Source organism: Mastigoproctus giganteus, chromosome 1 (genome assembly GCF_048544385.1).
Source record: "Mastigoproctus giganteus isolate SK-2022 chromosome 1, ASM4854438v1, whole genome shotgun sequence".
NCBI classification, from domain to species: Eukaryota; Metazoa; Arthropoda; class Arachnida; order Uropygi; family Thelyphonidae; genus Mastigoproctus; species Mastigoproctus giganteus.
In genome coordinates, this window is record NC_143575.1 from 75,012,849 (window position 1) to 75,038,355 (window position 25,507).

The 25,507-nt window shown below is 34.2% G+C and overlaps 1 protein-coding gene across 1 annotated transcript in view; it reads right to left on the reverse strand.

Annotated features, from left to right (window-relative positions):
- Positions 1-25,507, reverse strand: part of LOC150090896 (sorting nexin-25-like) — a 325,882-nt gene that overhangs the window by 75,594 nt on the left and 224,781 nt on the right. Inside the window, exons 16-18 of the mRNA XM_090376672.1 lie at positions 19,431-19,583; positions 15,608-15,721; positions 7,529-7,665 (exon numbers count right to left, since the gene is read on the reverse strand). Coding sequence (XP_090232798.1) covers positions 7,529-7,665; positions 15,608-15,721; positions 19,431-19,583 — 404 coding nt within the window. The remainder of the gene's footprint in view (positions 1-7,528; positions 7,666-15,607; positions 15,722-19,430; positions 19,584-25,507) is intronic.

Below are 25,507 nucleotides of genomic sequence, written 5' to 3' on the forward strand. Positions count from 1 at the left end.
TCCAGAAAATATTCATATTGATAGCCATGTTATAAACTTCAAAAATTGGTGTCAAAGAAACTTTGCATGAACATTCATAAAATCAAACAGTAGTGGTAGCGTAACCAGGATTTTTTGTCAGACATTCACAAAAAAAAGGCACCAATTACCTAATGTTAATCTATCTGTTATTTTTGGTTTTAAATAAGAGGTGCCTGAATATCTGTATATGTCTGTATTACAAAACATTATATTAAACTTATAAATAATAACAAAACTATTTTATAAATGATTATTTTATTAATATATATAGTGCGTTTTTTTATTCGTTATATATATATATATGATATGTTGTATAAAATATATTTGTACCTATACAAATATACGAAAATAAACAAGTGAAACAAAATGAACTGCAAAAATAATACATAAACGATGAATTACAGATATAAAGGTTAATATTTAAAAAAAAAAAGAACATTGAATAAATACTTAAGTTGTACAATGTATATCTTGGTATTACTTTTATAAAACTGCGCCACAATACCAGATTTCGGTATCAGGAGGGTACAATGTACCTGCTGACCCTACGCCACTAAACAGTAGTAGTCCTTTATTGCATTGAAAGTTATCTATTACAGTGTGGGTAGTGGAGAATGTTTACTGCTCCAAATGGATGGAAAGTACTTGTCAATATTACATCTGGAAATAATGTCAAGTGGCGTGAAGACAGTAACAATAGGTATTTTATTCTGAAAAGTCCCTTGTGGCAAAATTGAACAGGAAGTTACCCTTTACGTTACCAAAAGTCAGGGCATCCGCTAGGGGTGTGCAAGTGAGGCACTTGCCGCAGGTGCCGCACCGTTAATAAAATATGCTTTATTTACGTTTAACATTCAATATCAAATTTCTACTTTCTCTCTACCTCAAACACAAAACATCTTTTCTTATTTATTGTACTGTTAGGTTTTCACTATCTACAATTATACCACAGCAATAGTTACAGTCAGTGCTTTTTTTTTGGGACAGTACGCAACTGAAGGCATCCAAGCACCCTTATTAACAGTGCCGTATAACATTTGGATTCAGTACATGTCGAAATTTGTAATGTACAGTAAATTTTTTTTCACATGTTTACCCACTATTCAAATAAGTTTACAGTTATTTAACTAAATTTGAATTTTCACTGTGTATTGTTAAGATATTTGCTATATAAAACTTTATAACCATTTTTAGAATTTTAAATTACTCAATGAGACCTCTGTTTAACGAACTCCTTTACAGTTAATTTTTCTATTTAGCGAATTTTTTTGAATTCCCCTTGGTAATTACATTTAAAATAGTTTCCGTAGAATGAAGAAAATTTTCATATAATGGACTAGGAGAGACTTAAGGGTATGCACTGTTCACACTTCTGGCCTTCAGGGAACTAGTGTTGTTGCTAAGCACGAATTAAGAGAGCTAAAGGGATTACTATTCTACAACTTAGTGGTACTCACCACTGGTATTTCACTACTGGTCCCACATAATGAGAAGTCGCACTGGTGAACCTTGAGCAGATCAAGGGGTATTCCCAAATTCTCTAACAGGGTGCTTACAGTAGCGCCTTGTTAGAGAATTAGGAGTAAGTATCTGCTGAAAAGTGGTTGTAGGTTTTTAATAGATCTAGGAGGTGTCCATCTTTAATGACATCACAATTACTTTAGTGCCAAGAGGTGGATCCGAAAATTTTTCCATACTGCCAAAAAAGTAATGAACACTTTTTCGAACAATACTTGAAGATTTCATACGTGAAATGAAAGAAAGAATGGACTGTCCTCATAATGGTATGTAAGCTGAATTGAGAACTTTGTTATTAGTAATAAATCTGTTCACATTGATATTGTTTCTTTAGTATTCAAATTTAAGACTTTCATTCATTAAAATTGTGTCTTTAATGAAGATTTTCAAATTTTAACCAGAATAATAAGAACTTTATAATTACATCTTGGAAATTACAATGTTTACTTTGAAAATGAAAATACCAAAATGGGTATTTTTATTTTCAAACTTTAACCACAGCTGGGAAATTTCATTTAACTTTTAATTACTCCTTAGAATTTAAAATTTCATCTCATTGAAATTAATTAAAAACTTTATAATTTCAAATAATATTCTTGTTTGGGGCACCTGCCCATAAAGCTCATAGACCTCGGGGAGAATCTTGCCAAATTAAATTTTTTTATGAAAAAAAAAAAAAAATATATATATATATGTGGTGCCATCCAGCAGCAAAATAAAAAAAAAATAATTAAAAAAATAAATAAAAAAGTAAAATAAGAGCCAAAGGATTATGGAAAGTAGCCATTGGAAAAAAATATCGGAGCACAAAGAGGAGAGTCACATGGTTGCACAAAGAATTATGGGAAGCAGCTAGTGCCCCCTGGCAACGGCCACACATGAGTCCGGAGTGCAAGTCACGTGATCGATGGCTTCACCTGCATAAAAGAATCATGGGAGACAGGTGGCGGCAGTGGCCACAATTAAAATCGGTTTGAATCACCAGTACCCCTACTTTCTTTTAGAGAGCCGGTTGTTAAAATTTTACCACCACACCCCTGATTATATGCACTAGGAAAAAGGAAGAGGAAGGCCATGGGAGGTGTGGATGGATGGAGTGCGAAAAGGCATGAATGACGAGGACTAATAGAGAAAGATATAGAAAACAGAACTGTGGCAGAAAAGACTAGAACAATAGAAGTATTTTTTTTAGGTCGAGGAAAACCCATTGTGTAATGGAAAATTCCTAATGAAGAGGAACATATGCAGTAGCACATCTAGCAACACTCATTTTAGGTGGTGCCTGTGGCAAGTGCCTCACTTCCACACCCATAGCACCAGCTCTGTCCACAGATATAATATTAAATAAGATATTTATTTACTTTTTCTGACTAATGCAGGAATAAATTCTCTGCTTCGAACCTTCGCAATTGTTAATACTATTCTTTGTTTAGAATTGTTTTATTTTCGCAAATTCAAGAAACATTTATAAAATATATGTGCATACACATATGTTATGATAAAATTTTAATTTAAAATGCTTTTATTTTATGTTTAAATTCTTACTTTGACACCTTTTATAAATTAACAAAACATATCCAAAATTAACAAAGGAACATAATTTATTGCTTGATCATGAAAACTATTTTTAGAGTGACAGCATACTTCAATATGCTGCTGCTTTTTTTTCTGTTAACACATAAATTGACAAGGCATGTTGCCCCTCATTTAGCCAATAACAAGCTTAAATCTCCTATTCTACTCCTTGTCCCAGTGCTAACTGCTTCCTTGTTCTTAGATACAGCCCAAATATCTTTTGATGTTTTCTTCTTTATATTACAAATGCAACACTGACGCCATTGAAGGTGAATGCAGTTCACTTTCTCTTGTTTATTACTTGATTCTGTAAAAATCGGTAATCCATATCTATTTATTTCCTTGGTTTTGCTAAAGGATACATTTTCAGATTATTTTTAAATTAAAAAATAAAAACCATTTTTCAACATTTGCTACACACATACAGGGACCTGGTGTCTTAACAATCGGCACATGTATAGAGTGAAATGGAAACATTATGTTTAACAAAAATAAATGCAGTTCCAATATATACTACACATTAGGTAATGTATGTATTGCATTACACGTCAGTGCATTTGAATTATTGAATAATGTATCTCATGGGTTACAAACTTCTTTACTGTACTCAAAAAGTGTTCACCAAAACCTCACCATGTGATGGGTAGCTGTGATGTGAGATCTGCATAGATAATTTATTTTTAAGTGGGGACAGGGAACACATACATTAAACTATTGACATTATATTTAGCATAAAGGTCCAGAAAAATATTCTAATTAAGTGCTGAAATTTTGAAAATGATCAGAGCTGCTGTTCAAATTTATTGCAATTTTTCTGTAGGGGAGGGCTCTGAAGTTGGAATTAGTCCTAAAACCTCCACAGGTATCAACAAAACAATGAAAATTTACTGTCTATTCAACAATAGACATTATTCAACTTTTTCCCCTCTAGGGGAAAAAGTTGAATAACGGCTGAAACACATACTTTCATTTATATAGATTTCTGTAAGAGAGGAGCAAGAGAGATTATGGAATTGTAATTGGTCTGAAAAGTTTCCACAGGACTAACGAAACACATGGTATTCACCTGACTTACTTTTTTCCTTCTTTAATGACACTTGAACTGCTCAAACTACTATAGGTTTCTGGGGGGGGGGGCTTGAATCAGAATTCATCCTCCCCTGTCAAAAAGCAGTCAAACATCTAAAATATACTTTATGTACAGAGAAAACTCAAAATATTTCAGAGGAAAAAAAAATGCTAAATTTGCTGGTTTGATATTAATGAAATTTGGAATGGCTTAACAAATATTTTTAAAAGACCCAAATATAAAATTTCATGAAATCTGTCCGATGCAAGTCAAATTGGTCTGAAATGACAAAACAGCTTCACACATTTTACGACACTGTATAGACAAGAAAATTTCCCTAATGCTATGATTTTACTTTTGAGCATGGCACCTTGTAACCACCTCTCGGTTTATGCATCACCATTTTTTTTTTTTTTAAATCAATGAAGTTGGTATATAATTGTAAATTATTTTAATTAGTACTATACTACAAAATAAAAAGTTTCTTCATTATTATTCACTGCTTTATTACTATAAAGCAATGTTTTTACTTCACCTCACCACATGCTGACACTGCAAATTCAATAATCCAATTTCATGTTGCAGATGCATCTGGTTGCAGTCAGATGTGTAAATCACTCACAGAGACTTATGTTTGACGGTATTTCTATGGGCATGGAGTAGTACAAGCATATTGCATCATTTGGGCTATACAGGGTGTTTCAGTTAAACGTTTCAGAACTTCTAAGAGGGGTAGGGTACATCCTGACAACTCGAAATCATATAGCAATGTGGGGTCGGAAATACTTTCCTGAAGCAGTGTTGTACACAGAAACACCATAAAGAAAAGAGACCGTAAGTGAGAAATCGTTTTAATAATACATGAAAAGAAGCAAAAGGTACATGGATTAAAGTAAGTGTTCGAAGTTTCTTCCACGGGCTACAATGCACGCCTCACATCTCCGACGCATGGACATCCGAACATTCTGGAATACTCCAGGCGAATTTCGAATTTCTTCGGCAGCTACTGCGATTCTTGCAACCAGCTCCTCAGCATTGTCAACAGGGGTGTCATAAACTAGCGATTTCATATGACCCCAGAAATAAAAATCAAGACATGATAGGTCGGGTGACCGAGCAGGCCAACGCACGGGACCACCACGTCCGATCCACTGTTGACAAAATGTGACATCCAGGTAGTTACGAACATCTCCGCTATAATGGGCAGGGGCTCCATCGTGTTGGAACCACATTGTCTGTTGCGTCGATGCAGAAATCTGTTCATCTCTCAAAAGTTGTGGCAATACTTGCTGCAGAAAGATCAAGTAGATAGGTCCGGTTAGACGACACGGTAACAGGTAAGGTCCGATGAGGTGATCTCCCATAATACCGGCCCATACATTGACCGAAAATCGAATCTGTGCTGCACGACATCGTATTGCATGCGGGTTCTCGACCGCCCAGATATGGTTGTTATGCGTGTTGAAAATTCCTTCCCTTGTGAAGGATGCCTCATCGGAAAACAACACTTCAGCAGGAAAAAGGGGATTTGTAGCACATTTTCCAAGGTACCACTGTGCGAAAGCAATACGAGGTGCATAATCCTCCGGATGCTGTGTCTGGACACGCTGCACGTGAAACGGATGCATGTCTTGTTCTCGGAGAATCCTCCAGACGCTGCAATGGGAAACCCCGACTGCGTTTGCTAGACTTCGTGTACTCGTTCTTGGATTCCCCTGTACATGCTGCAGCACATTCTGTTCGACGGCTGGAGTCCGTGCTGTTCTTACCCTGTCCCTGTCAGCTCTTTCAAATGAACCTCTCTCAGCTAACCTCTGGTGCAGTCTTGCAAAGAAATTATGACTGGGAATACGCCTCGTCGGATATCGTTCCGCGTACAAACGCTGTGCGGCTGGCCCACTACAATTTGCAGCCCCGTACGCCAAATGCATATCGGCTAACTCTGCGTTCGTGTAATCATCCATCCTACTAACTTGGCGTTCTTGTGCGAAATTAAGATTCCCTGCACTAAAGCTCGGAATTTTCGATTCTACCCATTGGTATATGATTTCGAGTTGTCAGGATGTACCCTATCCCTCTTAGAAGTTCTGAAACGTTTAACTGAAACACCCTGTATAGTTCACGTGGGTGCAAGAGAGTCTGCAACTCAGTAGCTCAGTGAATGCTCTATTAAATGCATAGCATTTTATGTTCATGTGATGGGTAGTTGTTCATTTAACAGTTTAGTTTTAAATTTAAAAATACCAAAATAATGATTGTTATAGGTAATACTTTTCAAACATTATTACTTATAACTTATAGGTAATAATTTTTTTAAACTAGAAAGTTCAAAACGCAAAATGCAAGTTACAACGACCACTTTCTTCTACTATAGGCTGCTATTTCTTTTGAGAAATGGACAAACCTACTGTTAAGAGAGTGGTATTTCTATAAACTGGATTTTCTATGGCATTTATACAAACTACTTATAGACTGACCTATGTGGTTAAGAAATAGTTTCAGTAATGTTGGCTCATTTTAAATAAAAGTTTCAATTTGCTGTAGTAATCAATTTCATCATCAGCCATTTTCAATCCACTGCATGATGAAGGCCTCTACAGCAACTTTCCAGTTCTGTTTTGTGCAATGGCCATCCATTTACTACCAACAAACTTGTGAATTTCATCTTTCCATCTCCATCATTGTCTTCCACGTTTTAGCTCCTCTTGGGTACCATTCTGTTATTTTCTTAGTCCATCTGTCATCATGTCTTCAAGCTATGTGTCCTGCCCAAGACCATTTTAGTTCTTTAGTTTTCATAATAATGTCCTTTACTTGAGTTTGCTGCCTAATCCATGTGTTTCTCTTCTTATCTAACAGTCTGATTCCTAATATAATACGTTCCATTCTTCACCGTGTAGTTTTCAGCTTCTCTTCCATTCTTCCATTCTTTTGGTGAGTGCCTGAGTTTCACTTCCATAAGTCATGGTGGGGAGTATACTTTGGTTCATTATTTTACGTTTCAGACAAATTGAGATATTGCTCCTCAGTATGTGACTATATTTCCTGAATGCTATCCATCCACAATTTATTCTTCTCTTGACTTCCAGCCATTTATCATTATTACAGCTAATGACTTGTCCCAGATAAGTAATCAATTTATGCTATTATAAACGTTTTGAACATTTAACATTTATATTTACATAAAAAGGTCTTTCAATGATTCTACACATTATTATTTGAGAAAGAACAAGCCGGCTATGATGAAAGTTGATAAATGTGTTTTTATATTAAAAAAATTAATTATATGACAGTTTGATAAAAAATTATATCAAAAATGGTAAAATTAATTTTTGCATTACCAACCTCTTAAAAAACTGTATAATATTGAATTTTGAAGGCTTTTTTGGTGGTGATAATGGACATTTAAGATGGTCAGGACTTGGGCTAAGAAAGCTATAAAGCGCTTCACTTTTATTTAGTTCATCATGCTTCACCACTACCTATAACAAAGCAACAAAAAAAAAAAAAAAAAAATTGGATGTCATTAAAAAAAAACATATAACACAAGATATAATTATACACAAGAACTAGTTCTAATTTCATTCTAGGAACTGTGTATTTCATATCATTATAACCAAGTGTTAGATAATCTGTTATTTAGCACACTAATTTTCTAGGATTTGAGCAGTGGCAGTAGTAATGGCAAATGATGCAAGAAAGCAAGTTTATATAGCATCAACCAGAAAAAAAAAAAAAAAAAAAACAGTTTACAAAACATACCCTCCAAAAATTTGTCTAGTTCTCCCTTGAATTTATTCTATCCATCCACTTCCACAACAACAGATGGAAGTCTGTTCCAACAATCAACCACTTGCTGGCTGAAGGCAAACTTCCGCACATATATTCCTGCAACCACACTTCCTCAACTTGAATTTATGCCCCCCTCATGTGTGTGTGTGTAATCTCAGCAGATGGAAGAATACCATTAATTTTCAGTTTACTCAATCCATTCAAGGCATTAAAAACCTTAATCAGATCTCCCTGCAAGTGCCTGGTCTCAAGATGCTACGATTTGCAGAACTGAAGCCTTTCTAGGTAACAGCAACCTTTAGTTCCCTTCACCAATCTGGCTGTCCTCTGCACAGTTCCAGCAGATCTTCATCCTTCCTAAAGTTAGGCTTGTATACAGTACTCAAGATGTGGCCAAACCATGGCCTTATACAAAGGGATTATCACCTCCTTATCCCTGCTAGCAAAGTTTCTGTATATCATTGACAAAACCCCATGAGATATCCTGCAGCATGTCTGCACTGCTCAGATAATTTCATGTCTCACTGCACGATTACTGCACAGGTCTTCTTCATTCTCTACTACCCTGAGTGTAGTGGAACCACACAGTTGATAAGTTACTCTGGGGGTCACTGCTACCCATGTGCAGTACCTTGCATTTGCCAATGTTAAACTTCAACTGCTATGTCTCAGCTCATCAACCCAATTTTCCTAGATCTTGTTGCAGTAGCTCACCCTGATGACTGTCGTTAACTACCATGCCAACCTTTGTATCATCTGCAAATTTAGACATTAAGTCTGATTACCTTCATCAATATCCTTGATAAATATTGAAAACAACAATGGACTCAGCACTGAACCTTGAGGAACTCCACTAATAACATTAGTCCACGAAGAGCAGTGCCCACTGATAACCACTCTGTCTTCTTCCACTTAACCATTCCTTTATCCGTAGCAGTAACTTGCCCTTAATGCCATATTGCTCCAGTTTGTACAGCAGTCTTTTATGTGTAACAGTATCAAAAGCCTTACTGAAATCTAAGTATATGATGTCAAAATTCTTTTTTTGTATTCAGTTCCTTGGTCATTGCATCACAGGAACCTATCAGATTGGTTAGACAAGACCGCTCATTGACAAATCTATGCTGTGATTGCAGTATAATTGCATGCCTGTCCTTGAGTGGGCATATGTGTGAAATGTTTTTTACCTTAAGTTTATACTTATAACATAGCCACTTGAATTCTTTAGTGTAATTTTTGCTATAGCACTGAAGCAACCAAGGCTATGAGATGTTAGCATATTGTGAGTATTCTATGTTCAGTTTATCTGTTATGATGAATGAAAAATAGAGGTTTTTTTTTTAAGGAGAGGGCTCGCACAACCCTAATCTGAGACTGACTAACTCAGATAGTGTGAAAAATACCTGAAAAAGTTCCCACTGTCTTGAGGGGATTCAAACCATACTTATGACAATATTTAAAAAAAAAACAAAAACTTTTAAGTGGTTGAATAGAGTCATTTTTTCACTCCAAATTTAATCAGATCTCCCTGCACTTGCAGGGAGATCTGATTAAATTTGGAGTGAAAAATGGATCTTTAAAGCACTGTAAAAATAAAATACTATAATCATAATGAATAATACTTCTTTATTAACCCTTTATAGATTACATACATAAATTTACATTTTGCTTTGTGGACTTAGGAGAATAAATGTACCTATGTATATTTATTTCCAAGATAATTTCACATATAATTCAAATAATGTGTCTGTTAACATATAAACTGTTCTGAAATCGTCCAGGTAAGTACTGCCACTTCTTATTTATATTTTCAACTAGTAGTAGACACTAATTTTAATAGATGCAGCATAAAGAGCTTTAAATATCAAAGCTATTTTTTAAGCTGCTTTGATTTTTTATAATTTTTTTTCAAAATTTTAAATTATTATTTTTTTTAATTTTCTGATTTTCTTTTTGGCAATAATTTCACTCTAATGAAATTATTACTATTGGAATATTGCTTTTCCAAAATAATACTCCTACATTAATATAAAATCAGAAAATTTTTCACTTTCCTAAATATAAACAAATTTTTACTGCAATAGCTCCTCAATTTTTATTATTTTTATTCTTTTTTATGGTATTCACAGAGTAACTGGGCACAAGAACCTGTTGGGTTCTAAGCTGTACTCTTTGAAACTCAAAAGAAAAATCAAAGAGCAGTAAGGCATCTCTCACTTGCTGATGCCACAAAACTTCGAATTTTATAGTATCAGTAAGTGAGATATGTGTCCTCTTGATACTAGTTATACAAACATTTACAGCCTCACATGAGCTATTGTTTTAGCATAAATAAAGATGAGAATATGAAACGATATATGCTAAAGATGTCTACTTACTACTATGTGGGAAATGAGATAGGCATATTTCAAATTTGAAATAAATTTTTAAAAAATCTGAAATTGGAAGTGAATAATAATATCTAATATATATATATATATATATATCCGATAATTCAAAATAAAACAACAAAAAACATAAGCCAGTAGTAAGGAAAAAAATTTAGAGCAAAAAATTAACATCAAATAACGTAAAAATAAACAAACAGGGAGGGGGAAGTAAAGGTAAGACATAAACAGTAGCCGAACCAAACCACCCTTTTCTTTTATATAAGCTGGTTTGTTTGTTTGTTTGTTATTTGGTTTTTAGGAGCATTAGCAACTAAGGCCATATTGCTCCGGGATATGCGGTGGTCATTCTCTGACCTTTCCGCATCCTCCGTATTTGGTGGTGACGGGCTCGAACCCCAGTCTAATCAAGAAGCGTGTGGTACGCACTGCTGCTCCTTCCCACCTGTCTACGGAGGCGCCTATATAAGCTGGTTAAGCTTACATTATGTCAGTGGTGTGGCTCTGATCTAGAGTGCTGTCTGTTCTATAAATTATTTCTCGCTGCATAAGGACCACCGCCGTGCAAATACTCTGCATTGGTGGATCGATCGGAGGAGGAATGGGTGGTTTGGTTCTTCGATCTTTTCGCCATTGCGATGATTTGTATAGCGATTGAAATGCAGCGATTCCACATGGGGCCTAATGGTCAGTCTATTATTTTGATATTTTGTTTTTCTTTCAGTAGTTCTTTTAACCCCTTTTTTGGTGATATTTCACGTTTTTCGGAACTGGTACCTTCTAGGGAGGGGGGGATATCACTAAATCATATTATAATTGGCATTATTTTAAATTTTATATCGGTTTTATTAATTGGAATTAAAGTGCTAAATTATATAGGGGACTATGGGCTACTGTTTATATCTTACCATTACTTCCCCCTCCCTGTTTGTTTATTTTTACGTTATTTTATTAATTTTTCGCTCTACATTTTTTGTCATACTACTGGCTTATGTTTTATGTTGTTTTATTTTGAATTATTGGATATATCTGGGCTTCATGTGGAGGAGGTGCATTTTGCTGCCTCTAATGATAGCTTAATATTTATTTATTTATTTTCTTTATGTTAAACTTTTAAGAATTATTTAAATATATATATATATATATATATATTTTTTTTTTTTTTAAAGGATTTGTACACTGAAAGGACAGAATCCAAGGGGTGCCTGGTTCCTGGGCAATGTGATGCTGTCACCCCTCTCACTAGTGGACAAACCCACCACTTGGGGGATATATAGGCACACTGCATTACTGCATTTATGTAGACAATAATTCAATGTCAGTATAGATAAACGTTGTGAGTTAACTGACTTTGAAAGAGGGATGACAGTGGGTGCCTGATGCATGGGTCACTCTATCATGGAGGGGGGGTACAGAAATTGCACTATCCCTGTTCGACAGTATCAAGAATGTATCAGGAATACGCCATTTCAGGAATAACATCTCATTGTGGACAGTGCTGTGGGTGGAGAAAGGTGGTAGATGAACGTAGCCATCGAAGCCTGTCTCAGCCAACCAGAGAGCGACAGTGGCACAAATCACTGCCCACGTCAACGATGGAGGTGCCACAAACATCTCCACCAAGACCGTCAGGCAATCATTAGCCACAATAGGTTATGGGAGCCACCGATCCACCAGAATCCCATTGCTAACACCACGACACAAGACTCTATGCCTCAACTGGGCAAAAGAATGTCGGCATTGGAACTTGGAGATGGGTCTCAAGGTCCGATGAGTCCTGTTTCCAGTTATTTCGAGCGGATGGGATGGTGCATATCTGGCAGAAACCACACAAAGCTATGCACCCATCATGTCAACAAGGAACTGTTCAGACAGGTGGACGGTCGGTAATGGTCTGGATCGTGTTCGACTGGCACACACTGGGACCTCTGGTATATCTAGACACATCTCTGAATGGTTCAGATTACGTGTCCATCCTTTCAGACATTTTCATCCCTTCATGGTTATCATACACCCACAGGGCAATGGACTCTTCCAATGTGCCTCCCCACAGAGCCATGGTGACTAGAACATGGTTCGAAGAGCATTCCGCAGATTTTACCACCATGGAATGGTCTCCCTGTTCGCTGGACATGCACCCTGTGGAGCATCTTTGGGATGCTGTGGAAAGGTCCATTCGAGCTTAGAATCCTTCATCTAGGAATGCGACGGAATAATGGACAGCATTGCAGCAAGCACGGATGGAAATACCTGTGGAACGCTTTGGTGAATTAGTGGATTCAATGCCTCGCCATGTGACTGCCCTTACCAGGTGAAAGGTGGGCCTACCCATTACTAGGTAAGTATCCTATGATTTCTGTTTACTCAGTATACATATAATAAACAGAAATATATGCACATGTGCATGTTTGAAATTTCTCGTGCTTGATAGACTTTTAAATTAGAAAATGGAAGATAAAACATTTTTTAAATATTTAATTTTTAACTAAGAATTAAAAATATTATATACAATGAGTATTGGAATCCATTAAGAAAAGATTGGAATCCATTAAGAAAATGTCAAAGTAGAACTGAAAACAACCCAAACATTTTACAGAAAAAAAAAAAGAAGAAGCATTTGGCTATTGTGTTTTTTACGACCAAGGGCACTATCACTACTGGGATAAAAGGTTTGGTTTGGTTTGGTTTTTTTTGGTTTTATTGGCGCATCAGCTACTAAGGCTATAATGCGCCAAGACCAAGGGGATAAAAGGAATAGCATGACATAACTGCCAAATCTCTATCTATTATAATGCTTGCATATCTGGGCTTAGCTGAAGTCCCAATAGCCTGGAGATCTGCATATCATATGTCTCTCTCCAGTTTACTGTTGAAAGGAGTAATTACAGACCTTAAGTTTAACTTATATAACAAGGAAAAATATGAAATTTATGATAACTGCAAAATCATAAAGTTTGTTAAAGGGAATCATATCTAACTAACCTCTTAAGTTAGATGCTTATCAGATTAGGTAGACTATGCAATCATTGTACAGCATATTCAAACTCAAATAAGGCTTTTGATACCATTCCACACGAATGCCTTTTGCAAAAAATGCAAGAATGTGCTACTGGTGAATAGGTATACTGTGGATAAAAAGTTGGTTAAGTGGATAGGTGTTTATAAATGGACCGCTGGTCCATCCAGACTACTGCTCTGGATGGACCAGGTTTCGAGTGGGATTTCATAGAGTTCAGTACTGAGTCCCCCTGTTGTTGCAGGTATCTGTTAATGACATTAATGAATGTATAACAAGCTTAAATTCCGCATTCACTAATGATATGATGGCTGGGAGGGTGGAAAATATTAATAATTAAGGTATGATGCTTCAACAAGCCCCTAAATAAATTATTCAACTGGTCTGAAAATGGTAATTAAAGCAATTGTTGGAAACAAAGTTCTACACTTAGGTAACAGTATCTCAGATTATCCTATTACTTGGGAAACAACCGAATTCTCTACCACTTTCTTCTCAGTTATCACAAAATCTTTTAACTCCCTGTTAGAATTTGACACAATTCTGGCATCCACAGCCATAATAAATTCCTTGTTGTGCATGAACACAAATGCAAAATACCCATTCAGTTTTTCAGCAACCTGAGCAGGATCATCTAACCATTCATATCTAGTGGGTTAATGTGATTCATTCCCTTCACCTTAATGTTTACATAAGTAAAGAAGTCTTTACTAATTTTTCTTTTCCAGCTTTCTACAACCTCACATGTAATATGCCTTAGCTTGTCTAACCCCCTTTGTGACTTGATTGCACACTACTTTCTATATACTATAGGTTTCTGTGTCACAAGTTCACAATTTATAAGCATTCCATATATTTTTCTTCTCTCCCATGGATTTTTCTTCATCAGTTCATCTGGCATCCATTTGGGTACAAGCTTTGAAAAGTATCTTTTAATTAGTATAAAATTCCTAGTAGCTTCTACAATTACATCCCGGAGTGCTTCCCATTTTGAATTTGCCATTGGTAACTTCATCAGTTGGTCCCACTGTATAGAATTTATAAACTGTCTGAGACCATTGTAGTCATCTTTATGAAAGAAAAAGCCCTCCCTTTTGTCCTTGATAATAATTATATCTTTAAGTAAATCCCACATCAATACACTATGATCACTGCCACCTAGTGGTTCTCTTATCTACAGATTTTTAATGTATGAAAAGTTGCTACTGATAATCAAATCAAGAGTCTAATATGCTGGTGTATTATTTTTTATTGGATGACTGGAACAGTCATCCAATAAATCTACAAAAGTTCTGCTACTGTGTGAGTGACCAACTCACAAGTTCCAGTCAATATTCAGAAAGTTAAAATAATCATTATAAAACATTCTGATTTTCTGGCCTACTCTATTTGTCTTTGGAATATAGTTGTTCATTATACTCATCACAGTCATTAGGATTATAACAAACTCCTACTTTCATTTATGTGTTCCCAGTGTTTATGTCATACCAAGCTAAATCAACATTGCAGTAGCCGTGCAAGTTAACTAAGTGTAAGCAGCCTCCGTAGGAGTAGGAGTGCAATAGCACGCTCTTTGAGTAGACTCGGGTTCAACCTCCTGACTGCAAAATACGGTTGATCTGCCAACCTGCACCGGACCAGAGTGGCAGATTATGGTCCATTTACTTCAACATAAATTGTTGGGAGGCTTCCATCCTGCAGTTTACCCCCTTTTTTTTTTATTGCCTTAGATTATATTTGTGTGAAGGTTCTAATCACATAGGTATGCCAACCTATGTGATTAGAATCCATGCTACTTATACATTACATTTTAAACACTAAAATTGCAACTATGAAGTAGTGTTATAGTGTAGTACTATGAAGTACTACACTATAAGTTACTAATTATTAGATACAATATTTGCACCAAAATCACTGAAAACAAAGGTTCTATGAACGTTAAGTTGTAACTTATTAAATCATTAGCTAAATTAAAATATAAGATATGACTAGGACTATTAAAACTACTTATTAAATATAATTCAGTATGTTATTTAAGTAAAAAAAAAAAAAGCGTCAAAACTTTCCTAAAACTTATCCTTTCTCAAGAGTTTAAAATCAAAATCGTGTTATGTGAATTCAAGTCATGCTGGGATTACCCATACATTTTCTTAATATATATATTTTTTTAAAAAAATTTACACATGAAACAAAGAAAAATTTTAAATTAATAGCAAAAAAGTCACTTACTGTCAAAAAATTTTGTAAAAAAGCTTTTGCTTTTTCCATAAATTGCTGATCATAACCTTTGAACCTTGGCTTACTCTGACTTGGAAGATCAATTTTTTTTAACCAAGGTGCAGCCTAAACAAATATTATAAACAAATATTAATGATAACGGCAAGTTAATTTATTATAAATAAAGATAAACAACAACAGCTACACTTGTGATCATTTTTTCTGGTTTCCCATGAAATTTTGTGGTTACATGAAGAGGCAGAAACTGGACACATGCATGCACATGTGTCCAGAAATCTGTGAAAGGGAGAAAGGCTGCAAAACTCTAACAATACCATCAGTAAATGTAAAAAAAAATTATTTAAGGAATAAAAAGGTATAAAAAATTTGTAACTGTAATATTAGCATTAATAGTAGCAAGTGATACAAGAAAGCATGTTTATGAAGCATCAGCTAAAAAAAAAAAAAATACACCTACCATTTTGCCTATTCATCTCCAATAATAATTTGTCTAATCCTTCCTTGAATTTATTTAAGTTGTCAACTTCCACAAGAACAGATGGAAGTTTGTTCCAGCAATCAACCACCTGCTGGCTAAAGGCAAACTTACTTAGATCTATTCTGCAGCCATCCTTCCTTAATTTGAATTTGTGCCCCTTCATGTGTGTAGTCTGAGGTGCTATCCTGGCAGCAAGAAAAAGAATCTCATCAGCATTAATCTTGCTCAATCCATTCAAAGCTTTAAACACCTCAATTAGATCACCTCGCAGGTGACTAGTCTCCAAACGCTGTAACTTGCAGGACTGAAGCCTTCCTTCATAAGACACCCCCCTTTGTTCCCTTCACCAATCTCATTGCCCAACTCTGTACTCGTTCCAGGAGCTCTACATCTTTCTTAAAATGAGGCTTCCAGACCTGTATGCAGTACTCCAGATGTGGCCATCCAGATTGAGTGCAGTACCATACAGTTGGTACATTACTCTGGGGTTATTGCTACCCATATTCAGTATTACATATAATGTAAAGCAAGAAATAAAAATTCATGCCACTGACAGAATAAGCTGTGTTCTACTATATAAATAACTAGTTGATTCATAATTTACTTACCTTGAAATCATGTTTTTTATAGCTATTGCTTAAATTAGCATTAGTAGGGGCAAATGAAAGAAAAACGCAAGCTTATATAGCTTCCATTTAGCAAAAAAAAAAAAAAAAAAACATCTCACCTATTCATCCCCTCCAATAGTTTGTCTAGTTCTTTCTTGAATTTATTTAAGCTATCAACGTCCACAACAATAAATGGAAGTTTGTTCCAGCAATCTACCACCCACTGGCTAAAGGCAAACTTCTGCAAATCTATTTATTCTGCAACCATCCTTCCTCAATTTGAATTTGTGCCCCTCTCATGTGTGTGTAGTGTGATTAAGAGGAAGAATCCCAACAGTATTGATCTTGCTTAATCCACTAAAAGCCTTAAACACCTCAATCAGATCAATTCACAGGTGCCTAGCCTCCAGATTTTGCAATTTGCAGAAATGAAGCCTTTCGTGGTAAGCCGACCCCTTTGTTCCCCTCATCAATTTCATTACATGTCTTCTCTGCATGTCTTCCAGCAGGTAAACATCCTTCCTAAATGAGGCCTCCATGTCTGTATTTAGTACTCAAGATGTTCTCTGACCATCGCCTTATAAAATTGGATAAACACCTCCTTATCCATGCTAGCAAAACTGCTCCAATTTATACAGTAGTCTTCCATGTGCAACAGCATCAAAAGCTTTCCTGAAATCCAAGTATATGATATCAAAATTATTTTTTGCATCGAGTTCCTTTTTGACCATATCATAGTATCCAAATTGGTCAGACAAGACTTCTCCTTATCAAACCCATGATGTGTCTGAATATTACTGCAGTCTTGTCTAGATGATCTTGAAGTGCTTCTTTAACCAGTCCAAGGACACCCTGATAATTATGGCTAAGGGTTTGCTTACTTCCTTTGTCGCCGCCTTTAATATAACTGGATAGATCCCATCCACCTTTCTTATATTTAACTTCAACAATTTCGCCTCCAATCTCCTCTCAGTTATTATAAAATCATTTAGCTCCTTATCTGTGTTTGATAAACTTCTGGCCTCCATTTCTCTACAGAATTCCTATGTGTGAATGTAAATGCAAAATACTTATTCAGTTTGTCAGCTACCTCAGAAGAATCATTAATAGTCGAAAGTGGATCAATCAGATTCATCCCCTTGCTTCTAGAGTTTACATATGTAAAGAAGTCTTTGCATCCTTTGGCAAAGATTTCTTGTAATCTGCCTTTGCTTGCCGAACCTCCTTTATAACCTGATTACAGACTAGTTTATATCTACTATAGGCTTATAGGTCATCTATAAGATTCATCCCCTTGCTTCTAGAGTTTACATATGTAAAGAAGTCTTTGCATCCTTTGGCAAAGATTTCTTGTAATCTGCCTTTGCTTGCCGAACCTCCTTTATAACCTGATTACAGACTAGTTTATATCTACTATAGGCTTATAGGTCATCTATAAGCTGCCTATAGGTGGCTGATGTTGCATAAGCTTGCTTTCTTGCATCATATGCCTCTGTTTAGATGCACCACATGCATTTTTATTCTCTGCCAGGGATCTCATCAGTTCATCAGACATCCATTTAGGCCTATACCTTGTATATTTCTTAGTAACTTCTATGATTAATGACTTGAATGCTTCCCATTTAGATTTCGCTGATGGTAATATCATCAGTTGGTCCCACTGTATAGAATTTAAAAACTGTGAGAGCACTGTAGTCACATTTATGAAAGCAAAAACCTTTCCCTTTATGCCTGATGGTAGCTACACCTTTAAATAAATCCCAAATCAATACACTGATTACTGCTACCTAGTGGTTCTTTTAATTGTGGATTCTTAATGCATGAATAATCACTGCTGACAATCAGATCAAAAGTATTACTTCCTCTTGTTGCCTCTGTAACATGCTGCTGTAGAAAACAGTCATCCAATATATCTACAAAAGTCTTGCTAGTCTGTAAGTGACCAACCCACAAGTTCCAGTCAATATGCTGAAATTTAAACTTCCCCTTTTAAAAGATAATCTGATTCACTGGCCCACTCTATTTTTCTGTACAGCTGTTCATTGTGCTCATCAGAATTATTATTCCTATAACACACTCCTACTCTCATTCTTGCTTTCCTAGTGCTTATGTCACACCACCAAACTGACTTAACATTGCACTGCCTTAGGTATTATGTGCTTCTTAATAATAAAGCATAATTCCCACTGTACCCAAGAAATTGCATCAAAAAGTTTAGAGACTTTTCCAGCAAGCTTTTTTTGGGTAAAAAGAGACACCCCTGACTCTTTGCTTCAGTCATTCTGCTTTTTAACAATCACCCAGTCACCCCCCACCTCCATTCCCGTAATGTACTTCTTATGGCTTCAATAACACTTTTCCACTAACCCTTACAGGTATATAACTTGATTTTTTATGATTATTTATTCATATCATAAATATATCTTTTAGTACTTATTAAATACATTTTATTTGTATATAATTACAACAAAATATACTCTAAATGTACGTTGTTAATTATAGGGGAAAACAGGTTTCAACTTACGTTATTTCAACGTGGTGTTTTCTAAGAACACATTCACAACACCAATTATGGACTTAACATAGAGTTAAATGGAAAGTTTATTTTTATCAACAATAAACATTCTTAAAATTAACAATATTTAAAAAAAAATTTTTTTTGAAACATAACATTAGTTCTCACATACCCCGAAGAAATTGTCAATGTATAAAAGCATAAAAAACTTACAGGAACTAATTTTTGATGCAAATGATGGAAGGCTGCAATATTTCTACAGACAACCCAACCCACACTTTCTGAAGAGCTTGGTGGCTTATGAAGATTACAAAGATGAACTAGTACATTGAAATAGGGAACCTGTTTGTCATTTTCCTTGGCTATCTATCAAAAAAAAAAAAAAAAAAAAAGAAAAGAAAAAGTATTCTAAATAATCTGAAACAAAAATAATTTCTTATTTTTGAATATAATGTAATATAAAAATTTTATATATAATATTTTATCTAATTTTGCTGTTTGTGAGATTAATCAAGGAATATTAAATATGTAAGGCCAACAGTGAGCACCAAAAAAAAAAAAAAATTTTCCTGTCTAATAGTTAAAACTCCTAAAAAAATGTGTGTATGTAAGCACTTCATGGTCACTTACACACATACACCTCTGTTACAGTCTCTAGCAGAAATATGTGTGAATGTAGGGATAAAGTGGTGGGTGTATACTAGCAATGGGCATAACTGATCATAAGAAAATTATAGCTGATTATGACATTGCCAATAAGAAAATGACAGAGAGAGAGAGAGAGCGCAATACTTTATCTTTAGTTTTGATAACATTGGATTAGATCCTCCACTCTCATTCCACTGCCCCTCAGTTTTCTTGTTGTTGATTTCATAATTGACGAATTTTCAATTTGCATGTAACTGATTTTTTTGATTATTTAATTACTCAATTATGCTCATCATTAGTGTAAGAGGCACGTAGCAGACAATTTACCACGAATGAGAACCTTCTGTAATACTACTAAATCATAGACAAGTGAATAAGGAGGATGTTGCAAGACAGTTACAGAATGTTTTGAAAGTATTTAAAAAATTACTGTCAAATGGTGAGTAGGGACACTGTCATGGAGAAGCTTCAAATTTTCCTTGCCCAGAGATCATATCTTTTCCTTATGACTGCTCTCTAAAACATTTAACAATTTCGATTGTCTGATTAACAGTATGACATCCGAGTATAAGGTCATAATGAATAATGTCTTTATAGAGAAAAAATAATTCTAGCAAAACTTTACCTTTAGATTTGTCAATCCAAATATTTCTTTCTTGGAAGACATTGGGGACTTCTATTCAGAGGATAAAAGTCAGCCATGTTTCTTCTGAAGGTTGTAGAGATAACACTATGTTTCAGTGACTGCTAACATTTCTTTCAGAAATTCTGGCATGATCACAAATTTTAACCAATTCTTTTGAAAGTTCAACTCTTCTTTTCATTGTGATCTGCTGTTAAAAAGTTGGGAGTAAAGAAGTTGTATAATATTTTTTTTGTTTCAAAAAGCAAAATTTTACAGATCTTTGTTCAAGAAAGCAATGTTCAGTATTAGTACAGTAGCATCTCAAGGTTGGTAAATTTTCAAGCTTTGTTAAAAAGGGTAACATGACGTAGTTGCCACTGTCTCATACTCACAGTGTATGCTTTAATTTACTTTCCAAATTTGGATTTAAATAATAACTATTGCTTTATACATCTGCATCTGAATAAAAACATTTTTGCCAAGACTATATATATAAATGAAATTCATACTGTTGTCTGAATTATGAGGATGATATGGCAACCTGAGAAGATATCATACCCATATTTCAGTGGTTAACACTTTAGTTGTGACTCTGCATAAAGCAGTTTAAAATTATAATGTTTTGTTTTGATTACTTGAGATGCATTTTATATTTAACTTGTCACTATTTTTTGTTATTAAAATTTTTTTTAGGCTCTTTTCCCAACCCTTATACATATTAGTGCTGTTATCATTCCTTTTATTTAACTCTCTTCTTACAGGGCACTAATTAAAGGGATGGATATTACAAATCCAGTTTACCAATAAAAACTGATTGTCTGTATGTATATTTTCAGCCACATATATATTTATTTGTCTAATTCTTATTTTTTCCATTTTCCAGATTACTCAAGGCAGGGAAAGTACTATTTTTTTATACTTTACAATAATTATTTTGCCTATTTTTAGTTTAATAACCTTTTCAGTAACCATTCCCCCCCCCTCACAAAAGTTGACTACTGGAATACCATTGTCTATATATGAGGCACGATCAAAAAGTTTGGGAACAGAACTAATGAAATTATGAACCTTATTAGCTATTCAAATGAATCTCCTTCAAGACAGTCTCCCAGGTAATACGCACTGATTTCAACACTTCTGAAAGAATTTTGATAGCCTTATTATGAAATTGATAATAGCAATATGAGGGAGCTTTAAGTTTGGAAAACAAAAAAAAAAAAAAAAAAAAAGACAAAGAACTAAATCTGACAGGTGAAGTGTTTCGCAAGAAATTCTTGAATACAAATCTCCAAATAAGTAGGGGTATTGTCATGATGCAAGCAGCAATTCTCTTGAAGCAAAGTTCTCTGGCTGTTAACTCTCATAAGCATCACACAATTGCCATAGAACTGTTTTGAAGTATATCTAGTTCACTAATTGACTATGAGGGAAAAATTCATAATGAACAATGTCCTCAAACTTAAAATACAGTATACATGATCTTCACATTTGATGAAGATTGTTTTGTTTATTGGGCCTTGGAGAAGGCAAAGTCTTCAAATGAGAGGCCCAGATGTCTGTTTCTTATACATATATCTAAGATTCATCACCAGTAATGATGGAACAAACAAAGCGAGAGTTGGTAGCAGCACATTGACAAAGATTCTGACATGCAAGAACTCACTGCTCTCTGTGATCATCAGTGTGGGTACAAGGCATAAACTCGGCTGAAACACATCACATTCCCAAATCAGGTGTTAAAATTAATTGAAATGATCCATAAGAAATACCAATTTCACTGGCAATTTTGTGGATAGTTAAACATTGATCACTCCTGATTCAATCATTAGTTTTTTTAAGTTGACGCCATAACAAGGTTCATCTTTGATGGACAGTGGCCCTCTTTAAAATATGCAAACTATTGAAAAGTTTTGAAATGAGATATAGAATATTCTCCAAAGGGTTTTTAAATTTTTTTGTGCATTTTTGTCGCATTTTAATCTAATTTGAAATAAAATTTGACTTAAAATTTACTACTCATAAAATCACTTAAGCAATGAAACACATAAAACATCTATTCAATGTGTAATACTTCAGAATAAAGTTAAATAGCAGCCTCATGCATTACTATGCCCAGCTGAATCACATAACACGTGACAAGGAGCAACTTGATGTGATGCTACAATTTCAAGATACAGTGAGTTCCCAAACTTTGATCACATTCATATATACAGGGAGTCCATACAGCCCTTGTGCACTTTAAAAACTGCAATAATGTTCTATATGAGATACATATAATCAGTGTTATGGTTAAAGAATTCAACTAATTGTTTAACCATAATATGAGAGGAATTATAGTCTCTTTGGAGAATATTATATTGTTGTTTATTTCAAGTGATCAAATGTCAACATGGAGGAAGTCCACGTGCACATCTTAAACAATTTATAAAAGTGTATAAGAGACCAATATAGTGTGAGTTCTGTCGTTAAGGAAAACAATTGAAAATGTAAACAGCCTCCAGCTAAAACCACAGCCCAATGTATGAGAGAATATCGCTGACATAAGAAACAGAAATTAGAAGAAAAATCCCAAGACTTCCCAACCCTCATCAAAAAACTGCAGCACAATTTATGAGAGAATATCACCAATGTAGGAAACAGAAATTAGAAGATAGCCCATGAGACTCCTCAACCTACTTTTTAAACCGTTGCACAATGTATGAGGGAATATTAGCAACATAAGAAACAGGAATTAGAAGAAAATCCTGAGACTTCCAGTCTATGTCTAAAACTGCCACACAACGTACGAGAGAATATCACGGAAACAAAAATTTACAAATGATTGATAACTTCCAAACAAATTTTTGTTGTTATCCCAATTTAAATTATAACAAGACCTACAAAGAAATTAAAAGAAAAATTGATGATAATCCATTTAGATATATATGTGATGTATATGACTGTTTATGGTTTAAAATGGACTTGAAACCAGTTTCTGACACCTAAATCACCACTGAATAAAGAAAATGAATGAAAACAGCAAACAGAATGACAGATTTGTTATGTTCTGCAGAAAAAAATTTTGAAAATACAAAATTATAGTAACATAAATGTATGCTCACTTGTTATAAAAATAATAAAACAAAGTGGCAAGAATGTCAATTTGAAGCACCATTTGGACTTTGTCATAAACTCTAATTTTAATTCCCATGGCGTCAAAAGGCACTCAAAGATCAGCCTATAGAAAGAAATATAAAATGCACAAATCAAATTTTCGTTGTTATCCCAATTTAAATTATAACAAGACCTACAAAGAAATTAAAAGAAAAATTGATGATAATCCATTTAGATATATATGTGATGTATATGACTGTTTATGGTTTAAAATGGACTTGAAACCAGTTTCTGACACCTAAATCACCACTGAATAAAGAAAATGAATGAAAACAGCAAACAGAATGACAGATTTGTTATGTTCTGCAGAAAAAAATTTTGAAAATACAAAATTATAGTAACATAAATGTATGCTCACTTGTTATAAAAATAATAAAACAAAGTGGCAAGAATGTCAATTTGAAGCACCATTTGGACTTTGTCATAAACTCTAATTTTAATTCCCATGGCGTCAAAAGGCACTCAAAGATCAGCCTATAGAAAGAAATATAAAATGCACAAATCATTCGAATTAGATGATTATGCTACTTTTGAAAAATTTCTCCAAGAAATTTGGCACAACTGTTCATTACGTACATTAACTAGCTTGTTTTCAATTATGGTTGTTGTTTGTTGTTTTATGGTGCATTGGCTTCAATTATGGACATACTGAATTCAAGCCTTTCAGAGGTAGGTTTTTCAAAAGTGCACAGGCTCCCTCCCTATAGTCAGTTTTCCGTAGGGCTGGCTGGGCTCTGTGGAGTCAATTTCTATTAATTTCTTCTTATATGACTCGAATTCCCAGCATTAGAATAAAATTGTCACAAATAAAATTAGAAATAAAAAAAATAATAATAATAATGATCTGGTGGTTCATTTAAACCACTGGATCATTTACCTATTATACTTTCAGGTAATTTCAATATACAACTGAATTCTGAGAATAGAAAGGAATTTTGTAAGTTTATGAAAAAACATCTTCAATAATTTGGATTTATTGTCAATATACATAAACAAATACTACACACAATGGACCCACTATTTTGATCATGTATTATTCAGTTGTGAACTCAAAATCTATTGAATCAAAAATTATATAACTTATTTTAGTTATTTGTATGCCAATAATTTATAATATGGTCTAATGAATAAACTCTATATCAAAAAAAAAAAAGTGAATTTTCATTTATTACAACAATCATGATGTCACGATCTACAAACATTTTCAACACCTGTTTGGTAATCCAGCAGGTATTGAAAATGTCCAGCAGAATTTAAAAAAAATATATATATATATACTTGTATATATATATTATGCACCACCTGGTACATACATTTTTTTTTTTTTTTTAAATTCTTCTTATATTATTACCAATATTTCATCTTTTCTGAATGGAGTGCAATACTCAATGTATGCAGCTTTTTATTTTTTAATAAAAAATAAATTCTACTGAAAATCAAAAAAACATTGGGAATAAAATGTAGACATGACTTTATTAGACATTCATTTTCCAGTTAAAAAGACCATTAAGTGCATGAAATTTTAAATGTTCGCATACATTTCTGCTATTACATGTATTCTGCTATTACTTTCTAAAAAATTAGAAAAATATATATGTATATATTATATGCTATTATTCACTTCCATATTCAAATTTTACCTTCATGGTATGCAAAATTTGAAATGTGTGCATCTTGCTTCTTGCGAGTATTATCCATGTTGAGTGAGCACCATGTTTCATGTGAATATTATTATGTTTCGTTTTCTCATTTTTATTTATATGAAATCAATAATAAATCTTTCAAAAACAACTTGTGTGAGACCATGATGGGAGAGGAAAGGCAAGTAGTCTTGAACTTTAAACACACGTATAATTCAAAACTT